Source organism: Anas platyrhynchos, chromosome 1, assembly GCF_047663525.1.
Source record: "Anas platyrhynchos isolate ZD024472 breed Pekin duck chromosome 1, IASCAAS_PekinDuck_T2T, whole genome shotgun sequence".
Lineage (NCBI taxonomy): Eukaryota > Metazoa > Chordata > Aves > Anseriformes > Anatidae > Anas > Anas platyrhynchos.
The window spans coordinates 175,737,919-175,753,805 of record NC_092587.1 but is presented as its reverse complement, the minus strand read 5'-3'; the positions used below and the strand labels follow the sequence as shown (position 1 = coordinate 175,753,805).

At 37.3% G+C, this 15,887-nt stretch overlaps 1 protein-coding gene across 4 annotated transcripts in view; it reads right to left on the bottom strand.

Annotated features, from left to right (window-relative positions):
* DGKH (diacylglycerol kinase eta) overlaps window positions 1-15,887 on the bottom strand; it is a 173,250-nt gene that overhangs the window by 79,629 nt on the left and 77,734 nt on the right. For 3 of the 4 annotated variants that reach the window (XM_027472310.3, XM_072032522.1, XM_072032523.1), the window contains exons 3-4: window positions 4,962-5,072; window positions 3,135-3,215 (exon numbers count right to left, since the gene is read on the bottom strand). In XM_027472310.3, coding sequence (XP_027328111.3) covers window positions 3,135-3,215; window positions 4,962-5,072 — 192 coding nt within the window. Of the gene's footprint in view, window positions 1-3,134; window positions 3,216-4,961; window positions 5,073-15,887 lie in introns of those variants that run through there. The other variant, XM_072032524.1, reaches the window with a different exon arrangement.

Sequence of the window (15,887 nt, the reverse complement as noted above, 5' to 3'; positions counted from 1 at the left end):
GCACATGCCTAAGATCCCTATGCATGCACGTTGGAGATCATCTATTCAGTCTCATTCAACCTCAGTCTTGTTAAGGTAACAATAAAGATATTTTTTCTAAAGGCACTTGAGACATTAACGAGTCCCTGTAAACCAAAATGCATGAGGATTACACCTCTTGACAAAATTGGTCATTGCCCCATCTGCTTTGTGCAATAACATGGGAGACTGATTCATCCTAACAGTGTCCCCAAAGAGGCGGCACGCTGTGCAGCTATGCTCCTCAGGAACTGCAGAGAAGAATCAACAATCCATGGAGGCAGAAGGAAAGAGAAAAAAACGTTCAGCAGAGTACTCAAAAACATCACAAGGACTCAACACCACCCACCAAACTGTAGGCAGAGGGAGACCCAAAGCCCTAAGTAGGCTCCTGATGTGGCTAACGGATAGGGCAATGCAGATCTTTGGTGGGCTGAATTTTTCTTGAACTGAGTTTTTCTCTTTCCACAGACTTAGCCTCAACACACAAGTGAGAAGAATTTGGCCTTCAGAGTCCAATTTAAAGCCTTCTGAAGTCAAGAGACACCGTTTGCTCTATTTCCTCTATTGGTAAGACAGGGGTCTACATATTGCAGTAATACAAAATGTCTATAACCCATGAGAAACTGCCCTAGCACAAGCTTGTTCACTAGGATTTATTTGCTAGAAATGAGATTGCTGTTCATTGAAAAGTAATAAAGAATAAAGCAATAAAAAAAAAAAAAAGAAAAAGATAAGCTGTTTTAAATTTAGTAGCTCCTCATTTTAATTAGCAGATATTTATTTATCTCAACTTTCTCCTTAGCCTCTATTTGTTTGTAGTAAGAAAGAAAAAGTAATTCTGGTGAATAAACACTGATATTTAGTTACATAAAATATTATACAGGCATGTGTATTACAAATAAACTCAACCTTAAATGTGTGTGTTATGTCTAATTTTAGGATTTGAGTTTTATCCAAAAAACAACATGGAAAATTTTGACATGCACACCTCTGTCTCCAAACGGACAAACTAGAAGGGACAAAAGAAGGCCAAACAGTAGCTTCCACAAGCTGGGGGTTGATAAATGGGGGGCTGGTGAGGGCACGGAGGAATTAAAGTGAAATGACAAAATGATTTGTTTAAAAAAAAATAGATTTAATGAAACTTTTAAAAATGTGTTTTTCTAGAAATATGGTTACTTGGTGGACATTCCATCTATGGACATTTGTGTTAAAAGTACTCTCTATGTGGGGGACAAAGAAACGGGAGGAGGAAGAGCTCATTACCAGAAGGCAAGACTCAAGGATTTTATTTTTGCCTTTTTAACAAAGAAAATGCTAACAGACCACTTGCAACATGAAATTTTAAAAAGATAATCTGGCCTTTCTTAAAGATGGGAGAAAAAAAGAAAAGCATTTTGTTTTATGTATAAGGAGTACTGCTGGGAAGCTAATGCCACCACCCCCTCAAAACCAGTGCAAGCAAGGCCAGAGATGTCTGTCTTTACTGAGTTGTGTTGCTGGGAGACTGAGTTAGGCAAACACAAAGGAAGAAGCCAAAAGATTAAGCGAGATGATGACTATTACCATATTTTACAGTCAAATCAGATGGCACTTCAGCCCAGGAGACCTCTAAACCCAAATAATTTTTCAGAAATGAATTTAGGATTCCTTAGAGAAAGCACTGTTTGTTCTAAATTACCCAGGACATGAAAATAAATAGTGTCTCCAAAGCTGTTAAAGCTGTAGCCCTCTAAGCTTCTTTTTCTACTGTCTTCCCCAGAAATCTTGATACTAATTACAAAACATGTCTTTGGTGAACAGTGGGTGTGCTTACAGGATTCTACATGAACCCAAAACACCAAACGTTTTAAGAAATTGTTATGGAAAAATAAAAAATAATAATAAATAAAAAAAATACCAAAACCATATTATCTTTCTCCACCCCCCACAAATTTTCACCAAGATGAATGTCTTCTTTCCTGACTCAGCAATCAGCAACTTTGCAGCCAAAGTCTTCTTAATTTTCTTCCCCATAATAGAAACTACAGCAAGGGAAGTTTAGAAGTCTTCAGGGCATGCCGAGTCCTATATCCTTCTTAAATAACAAGTGCCAGTCATGACTACCAGGATCCTCAGCCCATGATCTTTGTATGCCTCATTATTCCTCAGCTAGCCTGATGCCCACACGACAGCTTTAATTCTGGCTAGGAGACAGACAGAAGCAGAGCTCCCCAGCAACAGAAAGGACCTTTTCCAAAGGCAAGCTAGTACATCACACAGTCACCCCTCATCAGAGGCCTTCAGTCAAATTAGTCTTTCTAATCTCATTAGTAGTCACTAAAGAAACTATTATTGACATAACACGCCTGCCCGTCCAGGCCAATGCAAGCACATATTTGATGTGCTCTGACAGCTTGGGTAGCTGCCTGGGAAGTACCAGGATAAAGGAGACCTGACAAAGCTTCTAGGAGGCTTGCATTGGACTATCTTGGAGATGGAGTAATAGCACAGTAATTATCACTTAGTTCCAGCAAAGCAATTGAACGATAGATAGCAAGACCTGTGTGTAAAACACACTTGTGAACTTAGAAAAACAGGGATTTGTGAAGACCCTTATTTCTTATACCACTATCAGAATCGAGGTATGACTGTGAAGACAGTTCTTCATATGAACTTAGGAACTACTAATGTGAGGATACGATCAGTAGTGGAAAAACCATAAAATACACTTCAATATGACAGAAAACCAAGAATATCATTATAGGAAATTAGAACAGTAACACAATTACATTTGAATCAATTCAGCCTGTCAGTTCAGAGACAAACTACAACATAAAACCAAGCTGAAAGCACCAATACCAAAGCTTGCTAAATTTTTAATGCCTCGTATAAGCATCTTTTGAAGTAAATGTTACCTAACCTTCTAAATTCTGCTCAAAAATATAAAAATAAAAATCAGAGACAAAATTACCAGTAACTGATGTGATACTGCTGTGATATATTAGGCAATTTTCAAATAGAGGACATTTTATTTCCAAAGAGAAAAAATGAGACTCTCTTCAGAGGATTCTTGATTTTCTTAGTAACAGTCTCCCTACAGCTTTATGACCAGTATTATAATGGTTCCATACCGTGAAGCTGTTGTTGACATTTTTTGTGCTTGATTCAGCTACGCTGGCATCTGACAGGTCAACTTCATCAAATATTAGAGACTGTGAATGGAAAAGAACACAAAAACATTAAATATAGCCTGAGTCTGCTCTGAAGTATGCTCACATTTGTTGCTTTCATTTCCTCCTGTCCATTCCAATTGGAAAATAAAAACAGAAAAAAAGAGAGGGTGAAAAAATAGAAAACACTGATGAGGTGATAGAATTTCCTATTCTACCACTTAACACAGTCTTATTTGCTGTCTAATCAGATGAGAGTGTTAAACAGTGGTTCCAAGACAAAAATACATACTGCTTTAAAATCTTTTAAGGATTTGTTTTCATTTTTTTTTTTTTTTTAAATAGATCCAGCTTTGAGATGTCTACTGTGTTCCATAAAGGTGGTATCAGAGAACAGAGATTCACACACAATAACATACAAGTGTATTAATCAGCTTTAGGATGGAATTCTAAATTCATGAAAAAGAATCTATTATATGCTATTGGTAAGAAGAGAAAATGGAGCTTAAGAGACTAAGAGATTCATCTTTCCACTTCTTTGTTTGATGTTCCCATAAGAGAAATATGTGTCTTCATTAAACACCCCAGCTTCTGGCAAAGGATTTCAGTCCTTTTGAACTCATGATGGGTCACAAAGCAAAGGAAAGACCACCGAAAACATCTCGCCCCATTGTAGTCGTACCTTGCTCTTTCTCCTCTATGTCATGGGAAGGAGAAATAATAATAAAAAAAAAAAAAAAAAAGTGTGCTGTATACCCCAGCACACAATCAATGTTTGGGGAGTCTCAGCAAGGATTCAGTGCTGCAGAGTATTTGTGCAACTACCCACTCACTACTCCTTCTTTTCTCACCTTTATGACAGAGATAACGTTGCCATTCTCACAGCTCTTATCTGTCATGTTTATTAAGACTTTGTAAAAACTTCTCAGGGTAGCAACACGCGTAGAAAAGTGTGATAACAGAGGTACTTCAGTGCTGGGCTCCCTGGAGAGACGTCTTCCTTGGTTTACCACAGCCGTACAACTACGGCAATTACAGTCACATAGTTATAGAATGAGAGGTTTCTGTGCCTCAGTAATAGTTTTATGAAGAAGACCAGGCTAGAGAAAATTATGGGTACCTCAAGCACCTCACCTACAGCTCCCCTCAGTTGCTACAACCCTACAAGATATAGAAAAGTAATGCCCATCACTATGAAACAGCACAGTCCAAGCCGCCTCAACAACCCTAAATGCTCTCTGCTCTGGTCTTGAGGGGGAGGGAGGAAATGCCTTTCAGAAAGGAAAGAAGTCTTCCCCTCTGCCCACCCCCAAATTTCCCACTAAAAGTTTCCATTGATGGGAAACAGCCTTTCCCCATACAAATCACTTCTGGCAGAAAATCATCCCATCTTGATTTCGTGTAACAATTTCCATCCCTTTAAGAGCAATATGGGCATTGGATTAGAAGAGCGTTAATGGCGTTCAGTTTGTGAGATAGCTCCTAAGCATTATTCAATGAGCCAACACCCGCCCCCCCCCAAAAAAAAACAACTCTTTAAGATGAACTTATTATTTGTCTGAATAGTCCAAGAGGTTAAGAGAACTGAGATAAACTTGACTTAAAAATATAAAAATTAAAAGATACCATGAATCTTCCTTAGTTAAAGTTAATTTAGCATACTACATCTTATATACTGCAATTTTTAGTGAAACAATCACTAATAAATCATTAAATCATCATGATTACAATTACAAATCTAAGCAAAATTTAAGATCTTGGCATTAGATGTTAATATCATAGAATTACCTTTGAATCCTTAGCATAGTAAAGGGTACGACCTCGAAGCTTGAAATAACGCTTTTTCCACCTCTGAAAAGAACTGGTTTGCTTCAGTAGTAGTCCTTCTTTTATACTTGTCTGAAAAATATTAAAATACAGTAGACAACGTAAATACATATCTAAATAGCTAAGTATATAGATCAAATTTATTGGTTTTTATTATTATTTATGTTACATTTCATCTATTGTATAAATTTCTATTAAGTTGAGACTAATTCTCCGGGCAACCAGACTCTACATAGCTTTTTTTTTTTTTTTTTTTACCAATGCCAATGCTGGCAAAATGCTAATTTTTCATATAAAACAAAAAGGCAGTCAAAGAGGTTGTGAAGATTACCACAACGTAATTCAAGAGTTTGGATAGCTACAAAACCACAAAGATTAAACCAAGCAACAGCTTCTGGTGGCACAATGCAAAGAAAAACTGATAAAAAACAATCTACAAGAGGTCATTTCCAGTTCCAGAACCTGATTACACTGAGCAGAAAACCAATCTCCACATGGACCCTAATAGACTGAGGTACTTAAAGGTGTGTCTAATTCAAGTATGGGAATTATGCCTTTAAAGTAGATCCAGGATGATGCAAGTTTTGCCTGACTTTAAGTACCTCGCTGAACCAAGGTCTTCAGCATGCACTCAGCTTACAAATAGGCATAATTATGTTACTGGAAGTGTGAGAACAGTAACTGCTTGAGATATTTTTGCCAGGCAAATATTTCTAGTCAAAAACCTATTTGCCAATCCAAAGCATTCTGCTGCAAACCAAATCCTGCCTACATGAAGCCCGTTTTTTGAAATTCAAAAAACACGAATCAGTGTATTTTAAATGTGTACACTGCTTTTGCCAGCATGTGTGGGATTCATCAACCTGATTACATAAATTCTCCACTTAATCTGATGAATTGACACGACACAGCTTCCTAATTGCATCAATCTTGAAATCCATTTTCTTCAGCTTTGAAACGCACAAATAATATGAGAAAAAGCAAGTGCACTTGGATATTATATTCCAATGTAGTCTCCAATGCATAATATTTCCAATTCCTACTACAACATGGGGATGCAAATCTTACAGTGCAATTTTTAGACAATGTGATGTAAACATCATTTGTAGTTATTCTAGACCTTTTAAAGGCTTAATCAGACCTGACTCGAAGTTCGTAAACATTTTCATCTGTTATCAGATGTACAATTGTCCTTAACTTCAATGCAAGTAATAAAAATACAGAAAAAGCAGAAAGCACTTTAATGTTCCTACCATTTCCTTTAAATGCGAGGCATTATTGCTATGAACATCGCACCCTTCATTTAGACATTCCTAACGTAATAAGCTCAGAATACAGCCCAACGATGACAAAGCAATTGAATTAATGCTCTCTAAAAAGCAACCCTCTCAGATGAAACACCGTGGATGAAAGTTTTGATTTATCTCCCTTTACTTCACATGACAGCGAGCCAGAACAACACGTTCGCTCAGCTGCCCTGTTCTAGCTGAGGGGTAGCAATTCCCAGCTGAAAGGGAGTGGAGAGCATACACGACACACACAACTTCATGATTGCCTGCAATTTTCTGACCAGACCCTATGATAAGCTATTTTTACATGATATAAATAGATTTAATCAGCAATTCAGCCAGAAGCAAGTGCAAGTGCATATTCAAAGCTATCTGTTATAGCCATGCAGCCCTTCTGGTTTGCATTGATTGCTCCTTCAGATTTCCAAAGTTATCACACAGGATGGGAGTAGATATAGCTTGTGTGTTTGTCAGGGTTTGAAAGAAATAAAACCATAGAAATACAGTTCCAAAGGAAACAGTACTCCACATGCGTGGCAGGCATTGACTTAGTGGAAAAATTTCCCGAGTGGAAGGAAATCCATGCCCATTGAAACATACTGCAGATACTAGGAGACTCAGAACATACATGTCACACTGAATTCCGTTTCAGGAATTTTAAAAATCCAATGAAAGACTACAAACCTATCTAAAACCTGAGTTATTACTTGCTAAATATTAAAATAATTATTCCATGCCATTTTTAAGCCTACACAAGCCATTTCTCCTTATTTCTACACATACCTTAGAACACTCCTATCCCTAAAATCAAACCAAGGACTTCAAAATTAAATCCATTTTGCAAGTCAATCCCTTAAAATTAACTCCCTGCACTTAAATAACCATACAGGCTCTACAGAATGTGTTTTTGTATCAAAATGTTAGAAAAATACTAGATTCATAAACATCTCCCCAAGAAACTTAAGCACTTCATGAAGCATAAATCTGAATTTCATGTTTTGCCACAAGTATGTATTCTGAGCTAAGGTTTAAGTGTGTCAAGCAGCCAGTTCCAAAACTGCAGACACCAAACTTGAGCCCAGTATCTTTAATCAACTTTGTTTAGCCTTTAAAATGTGCAGAAGACACCCAGCTGCCAACTGAGTCATTAGCTAATCTGCTAATAACACTCTCCTGCATCTACACACAAGTCACAACACTTACAGGAATTTACAACTGGAAGGGACCTCCCAGGGTACTGAATTTGGGTCCCCGTTATTACATACAGCCAGGTCTTGTGAATTTTTTTCAAAAACATTCATCAGGATACGGCTACACCTTAAGAAAGCAATCACTACCTTTCCTCTCTGCAATTAAGACAGTACTCCAAGATCTCACTCTTTGGAGAAACTTTCCTCTAATTAATCTCAGCTGGACATTAAATCTGAAGCATATGCAATAATCATTGCCAATTATATTAACCACTTTCCTACTGCATTTTAGGAGAAACAAAAAACCACACATCTTACAATCGTATTTCACACATTTTCAGGACCACCTCTCATCTGCTTACAAAAATCTCCAACCTCCCCATGCAGCCAGTTGTATAATTTAGTAATTATACAACCTCCCTCCAGATGTATGTGGCTATAATAAAAGCAAAGGTTTAATGGGTACAACAAAGAGTTGCAATTAACATAAATAATATCACAATAAAGGTTTCCTTTAGTTATCGAAGAGCTTGACTGTGTTTTCAACACAGGACCAAATTAATTGCTAACAATCTTTATTACTACATTAGCCATTAACAATTAGGAAAATGATTACAAGTACTGTGGTATTACAATCACCACACCACAGTACTCCACAGTCATATATTTTCCTAAAGACATGTAATCAAAAAAATCAGAGCCACATTTCATAAAATTAAAAAGTTGTAAATTTATGTTCAGTGATCCAAAAATTTTGAATTCAACTCTACACCACAAAAATCAGAATGACAAAAAGAAATAGGATTTGTGGGCATTTAAATCTCTAAAAAATGAGAGGCATCTTCTTCTATATCATCAGATTTTTAAATATTCTGTATATAACATCTGTAATTTAAAAAACAATTGGTTTTGTTTCAACAAGAATTAACCACACTACCTTACTTTTGACTCATTCCGTTTGTGAAGTCCTGCATTTGTGCAAAAATCAAAATTTGTACTTCTGTTGCTCCAAGAAAAACCCAAAGAAGGGAAATTTTTCTGATCGTAGAAAAGAATATAGTAAACTACTGATATATGTTTTACTGGCAGCTGCAAATTGAACTAATGAATAATTAATAACAAGACTCTGCCTTCATTTTCAGGTATATAATTGCTTGTGCTGCTCAAAATGTGTCACAAGAGTGAAGAAAATGTCAGGAAATTTGTACAACTGATGAGAATGAAAATGAGAACAGGAAAGGCCATAAAACAGGCCAGGTCAAATGTAAGCAGGAAATTAAGAGGATAAAGAAGAATTTTAAGACCACCTTGCAACAGATGCTCACGCTGAGACTAAAATGTTCTTTAAATATTTTCAAAGATGAAAGACAGCCAAGCGGCTGCCAGGATCATTTTTCAGCAGCGGCATGAAAAGAGTACTAAAGGATAACAAGATCATAGTGAAGAAGCTCAGCAAATTCTTGGCATCTGTCTTTACTGATGAAGATGATGAGATGGTTTCTCATACAACACGATCTTTGTAACATCAGAATAGCTACATCAACAAGAAGCACATATATGGGAAATATTAAACTAGTCAAATTGCTCGGTCATGTGGATCGGATGGCACTGACCCAAGAGTCCTGAAGAGCCTGAGAGAACCACTGATACTAAATTTAAGATAGAAATTAAGATAGTAAATAGTAAGATAGTATACTGAGTATACAAAAGAATAAGATTGCTGAGCCCATAAAAAAAAGGAGGTGGGGTGAAATACTTTCAAAAGAAAATATTGCCTTCCTACCTGCAGGTGGAGAGAAAGCATGTGGATAAATCAAGATCCAGTAGACTTGGATTTTCAGAAAACCTTTGACAAGGCTTCCTACCAAAGAGTACTGAAGAAATTAACTTAGAATGGAATTAGAAAAAAGGGGGCTTTTTATGGACTGAAATTTGCTCAAAGGATAGGAAGCATGAGTATGACTTAGTAGTCACTCTGCTGAATGAAAAAGTCTTAACAGTAGGGTTCCCAAGGAATCAGGACTGGGACTAGGTATATTCAACTTCATTGACCCAAAGAAGGATCACGGAATAAAATCTTCAGACTTGCAGCAGATACTAAGGTATTTTTTTGAGTAGTCAAATTCCATGTTAGTGCTTATGTATTCCGGGTTCAATCAAGCCAGAAGAGACAACAAAATATTGAATGTCATCAAGAAAAGTACCACATCAAGACCAGCTTAGGAAAGATACAAAGCAGCACATCTTTACGTCGTAGGTAGTGACTTTGTGAAACGTGATGCCATGGAAGACTGTGGAGGCAGATGGTGTCAGCAATTATAGAAAAACTATCAGATAAATTCAAAAATGCTACCTTCACATACAGTCCCTTTAATATACCATGGGGAAGTACCAGAGGAATGGACCATCGAAGAGACAAACTTGTGTGCTGCTCCTAAGCAGCCTTTCCTATACCCCTGTTGATGGAATCTGTCCCCATAGTAAAACATTTCTAAGGCTGGAATCTTCCTGCAACATTAAAAGCACCAATTTTGTTTTGAATTCTGATGCTAGTGCTTGTGAGTGTCTCTAAGCCCTCATTTACCAAAATAATTAATATTTTGATTGATGACAGACCAGACCACTAACGGAGGGGGGAAAAAAAGACAACATTTGATGTTTTTTATCATCCTCCTGTGATGTTTCCCACAAAGTACTGAAATAAAACCATCCCGCTTCCTTTTAATATTGTGGAGGCTTTGGTACATTTCCATAGTCTGCACAGGTAGGGCTGTAGGCAGACAGAATCTTCATTCTGTTGCAAGGTAAAGTCTCACAGCTCCTATTAACTCAGAGCCCCTTAAGATATTCAACGTCTTCAGTAGATCAAAAATGACTTCTATTATTAACAAAATGTGACAATCAAACTCTTAATTTTGATTAAAATTATGACCTGAGTATTCCAAGCTTGTGGTTTTCTTGACAATCTCTGCACAGCAGCTTCCATTACTGCCACTTATGCTGACAGATATTTCATTAATTATGTCAAAATAAAAATAGATTTTATCTACAGAGAATAAAAACTTCATCAGCTGCTCAGTGCAAGGTTACATTTTTATTGAGGATTCCTTACAAAAAAAGAGGGCTGACATCTGAAAATTAAAACCAAACCAAGAGCTAAGTTATACCTATGAATTGATGCAATTAAAAATGGCCAAAATAAAAATTAAATTGAAAAAACAATGTAACCATGTGGACTACAAAACGTTGCTTTAATTTCAAGAATATCTTGATAAATAGATGTACCATCAAGAGCTCATCACCCAGCGTAATCTGTGGAGAAATTTCATGGGGGTACCTAAAGCACCATGCTTGCCTGAACCAAGCTGCCCCAGACTGCTGCTAAACCATCTTCCAAGTTACAAGCAAATGCTATTAGTGACAGACGAATCACAGAAAGTGACAAGTTGCATAATCTCAGTCTATTGTTGATGATGATAGTTATTCCAGCACAATTAAAGTAATAAGAAAAACGAGCAAACAAAAATAATAAAAATATATACATATATAAAAGAAGAAAAAAAAATGTTTTTCCAAAATCTCTGAGGGAAAGCCAGCCCCACTCCCCACCATACAACTAACCTATGATTAAGCATCATGATTTTTGTGTAACAAAATGGTATGTTCTGCCAACATAACTCCTACAGCCCATATTTCTGGGGTCATTTATGTGTATGAACTCTAGCCTAAGTGAAGCTGTAACACAAACACAAATAAATGCAATTAAACAACTTATGCAGTCCCTCAACTTTGTTCTTTCCTCACATTTCAGCAAGGACACAAATTTTGTCATTACTGTTAAACTAAAAAAAAATCTGACTTTCAGATTCCTCTACTTGGTATGTGCAGTAAAACATGAAGCAATCTGAAATTGTGGAGAAACTGCCATAATAAAAATATATTGGTAACAAGGTGAAGTTCAATTAGCAGGCTGATATAAAAATAGAGGTTATAGAATGCATCACAAATTAGTAGGATATTGCCATAATAGGGTGAAACTTCGCACTGGGAATTAAAAACAAAACACAACTATCTTAGTTATAAACTTAATACCAGACTGAGAATCAGGGAATAAACTTTATTGGCAGTTCAAGTATTTAAACTCCTAACTTCCATCCCTATACCACATGTTGACCTCAGTCTGTGTGCTCATTAATCACAGAATGAAACAGCTGTAATATACTGAAAAAGGATAAAGCACTTCATAGGACTGAGACTTGGTGCCAAATATCTAAGGGTCTGGGCTTTATTTTACAACTGAGCTAACTTAGAGTAATATTTTAAAGCTACTGTTTGGAGCTTCAATAGCCATTCCTTTTAAATTACACATGCCCTGGGCAGAAAGATTTAAAACAACTAAGTTTAACTGGTTTTGAGTCTGAAGAATATAAATGGCATGTATTTTAGAGAAATAAATAATAATAAAAAAAATGAAATAATACAAAACATAATAAAAAGTCAAAGCACTCAGCTGGCAAGATATTTTTCTTTACTGGAGTTATATAGATCTCAACTTGGTCTTGGTCTTGGTCTCACCTAAATAGAAGTGGCATTCAACACATTAGCTAGTCTGTAAAGTCTATGTAGTATAGTTCTAAAATAAACCATTAGAAAGAAGGTGGCATACATGGCTACATGGCAAAATGAATATATATATATATATATATATATATATATATAAAATAAAAAATGCCACTACATTTCCACAGAGAAGAGCAAACTCTTTCTGTAGTTCTATCTAGTATTAATATGCAAATAACAGTTGATCAATTACTTGAGGAAATTACAAAAGCATCATATAACAAAAATATATTAAACACTGTTACAAACTTCAAGCGATCCTTTCTTGCAAACAAATTACAAGTTAAACTTGTCATAACAAACCTTCTGTGTTTTACTTATTGCAGTTTTAATTTTTTTCCCCTCGGAGAATGTTTAAACAAATTCCAGTGATGATGTCAGACTTCCTAGGAGCTGTGCTCCATAGAAAAGAGCCTACGCAAAACAATTTAAAGCTTGTGACACCCTAGGGAAAGCTGGGGAACAACTCAGTTCTTTCTGGTGGGCATTTTCCACACCTATATCTGACTTTCACCAATGAAGTCAGAAAAGAGAAAAAGTAAAGAAAAATTCACAAGGTCAGGAAGTTGTAAACATATAGTTTCAGAAAATCTCAGGATTACATACATGTGTTCAAAAACATTAGGCTCTTGGAATCCTTATGATTATTCCCTTCTCTGAAGAGATGAAAAATCTAAAAATATCATCCCATGTTCACTCTTAAATGTTTTCTAAATTACTGGTTACTTTAGAAAGTGATCAGTCATTGCAGTTGATATCTTACTAAATACTCAAGTCTATACAGACAAACAGCCAACAATTTGACAGATGCTGCAGCCCTGAGATCTACAGATTCCTGACAGGTTTATAATTATAAACCAAGAAGTTTGTTAACTGAATACCCAAGCATTCCTCATTTTTATGCAGTATTTCCTATTGCTCTGGATATAGAGATTATATGTTTTAATCTAATTCAGTGGTTGTACTGTGTTTCAAGTTTATATTGGCCTCAATTTTGTTTTACTGGATGGCACATAAAATCCTGGATACACATTAATCATGCTTTGAATTACATTTTCTAGTATTTTTCCATTAACAGTCTTAGCTTAATAATCTACTTCTAGAACAGTTAACTCAATAAAACCTTTAATTCCATAATAACTCACAAGCATGGACCTTTAAGCATGGACATCTAAGCATGGAACTCTTGCTTAGCTACAGATCTCTTCAGGCATGGGAAGAAAAACAGTAATATATTATTGAGAAAGTCATCTTTAAGTAAATAGGTTTGGAATATAATTTTAGTGAACACAGTAAAATCCATAGGTAAGGATCACCTCCCCAGATCTGCTGGAAATTCGCTTTGTAATGCAGCTGGGGAAGCTGCTGGCTTTCTTTGCTGCAAGGGCATGTTGCAGACTCACAGTCAGCTTGTTGCCCACCACAAACCCCGTGGCCTGTCTTAAGAAGCTGCTTTCCAACCTGTCAGCCCCCAGCTTGTACCAGTGCATGGGTTTATTCCTCCCCAGGGGCACAACATGGCAATTACCTCTGCTGAGCTTCTAAAGGTTTCCATTGTCATGTTTTTCCAGTATATCCCTTTGAAGGGCAGCACAACCAGCTGCTTATTGTCTACTCCCTATTTTGTATGATCTGAAAACTTGCTGAGGGTAAACCTTATATTAACATTCCGGCTATTAATTAATACGTTACATGATACTAACCCTATTCACAACCTTTGGGGTGTACCACTAGTGACTGATCTCCAGCTGGACTTTGTGCCACTGGTCACAACCCTTTGAGCCTGGCAGCTCGGCCAGCTTTCAGCCCACCTCACCATCTATTCATCTAGCCTGTACTTCACGAGTTTGTTCATGAGAGTGTCTGGGGAGTCAGTGTCAAAGGTCTTACTAAATTCATGGTAAACACCGTCCACTGAGCTGGCTGTGTTGCTGTTGAATGCTACCAGGCTGGTTGGGGATGACTTCCCCTTCATAAAACCATGCTGACTACTTCCAATCACCTTCTTGTCCTTCATTCATTTGGAAATGTGTGAAATGGTTTCCAGGATTATTTCACTCCATCCCCTTCCCAGGAATCGAGGTGAGGCCTGATCCTCCTTCTTGCTCTTCATGAAAGTATGACTGGCATTTCCTTTCTTCCAGCCCTCAGGAACCTCCCCCAATGGTTATGACCATTGAAAGGTAATGGAGATTGGTTTTGCAATACCGTCAACCAGTTCCCTCAGCACTAGGGGGTGTAATCCATCAGCTGCAGTGGGCTGGTGAACATCCATTTCATTCAAGTGTTCCCCAACTTGATCCTCCTCCACCTAAGGTAAGTTTTCATTGCCCCAGGCTTTTGCACTGGTCTCAGGGACCTAGGATTGCTGAAGGCTGATCTTATCAATGAAGACCAAGGTGAAGAAGTCATGGGGTACCTTGGCTTTCTCCTTGTCCTTTGTTGCCTACCTCAATCAGCAGCAGGCACATATTTGCTCTATTCTTCCTTTTGCTGCCGTTGCGCTTGCAGAAGACCTTGTTGGCCTTCACATCCCTTGCTAGATTCACATTCAGATGGGCTTTAGTTCTAAAAGAGATTTTTATTTTTTTTGTAGGAAAGCGACATCTTTTTGTAAGTTTGCTTTTCTTTTAATTCTTTACAAATGATATTGAGTTACCCCAGCACAATTTCTCCCAATCAGGAATTTCTCATACAAAAGTCTAGCAGTCTAGACAATGTCTGGAGCCCAATCTGGCACCAAAAATCCCAGTTCCAGTTACTACATTTTACATAATGTGGACTTATTAAATTTAGTAGGTAAATATTTTATGGCTTGGTATATTTTGGAGGAAAATAAAGAACAGTCTGTGACAGAGTATAGAATGAATGCCAAATGGATTTGCAGTTTACTGTCCAGGCCACAGATAATCCTCTGGTAGGTAGCTTGTTCAATGCACTTCATCTCAAGGAGGTGTTATGCTGATGCATTCACTTGTTTGCACAGCTACATATAAATATTACATGTTTCCCTACTAAACCACAGTGTATTCAGGGAACAGATTACTGCTGCAAGAATGCTGGTGAATTCCCCCAAACTGCAAAGCACTTTGTAAAGAGGGTCTGAGGTGTTTCTAGCTTTTTCTATGGCTTCCCATGGTAAAATCGTATTTTACTTCACAGTCTTTAACAGCAACCACAATAGAAGCAGATCTCTCGTATTACGCTCAGAGGAGGAAATTCTCTCTTTTGAGACCATGAGACTGGAAAGCAGAAGAATAACCTATATCGGATCCTCCCTTCCCCTCTGTTTACTGACAGGAAATACAGGCCTGTAATTACTTGTGAATTCACATTCCCTCTGTGCCCAGGCTCATTCATGTACATGCTATTTTCTCTCATTCAGAAAACACAGTAAAGCTGCTTCTCCCAAAACACACGTCTCTGGAAAGGGGCAGATCAGCACTTCTCAGAGTTTTACACAGCACATCTCGTGCTCATCTCTCCACCAAGGAATGCAGCCTCAGGCTCTGATGATGCATTCAAAACCTCGAGTTGTGAAACCCAACTCAAACCCCACTTCACTCCATGGGAAAATCAGGGGGTGAGGAGTCCTCTCAATGCATATTCCTTGGCACATGAAGGAGCAGAAGGTGACTGGGAACAGTTGGTATGGATTTAACAAAGGCAAATCATGCCTGAACACTAGCAAATCTTTTTGGAGACCCTACATCATCAAATAACATAGCACTTCCCACTCCAATTGCTAATCAATCACTCTTATGCTAAAATACAACACATGGAGTAGT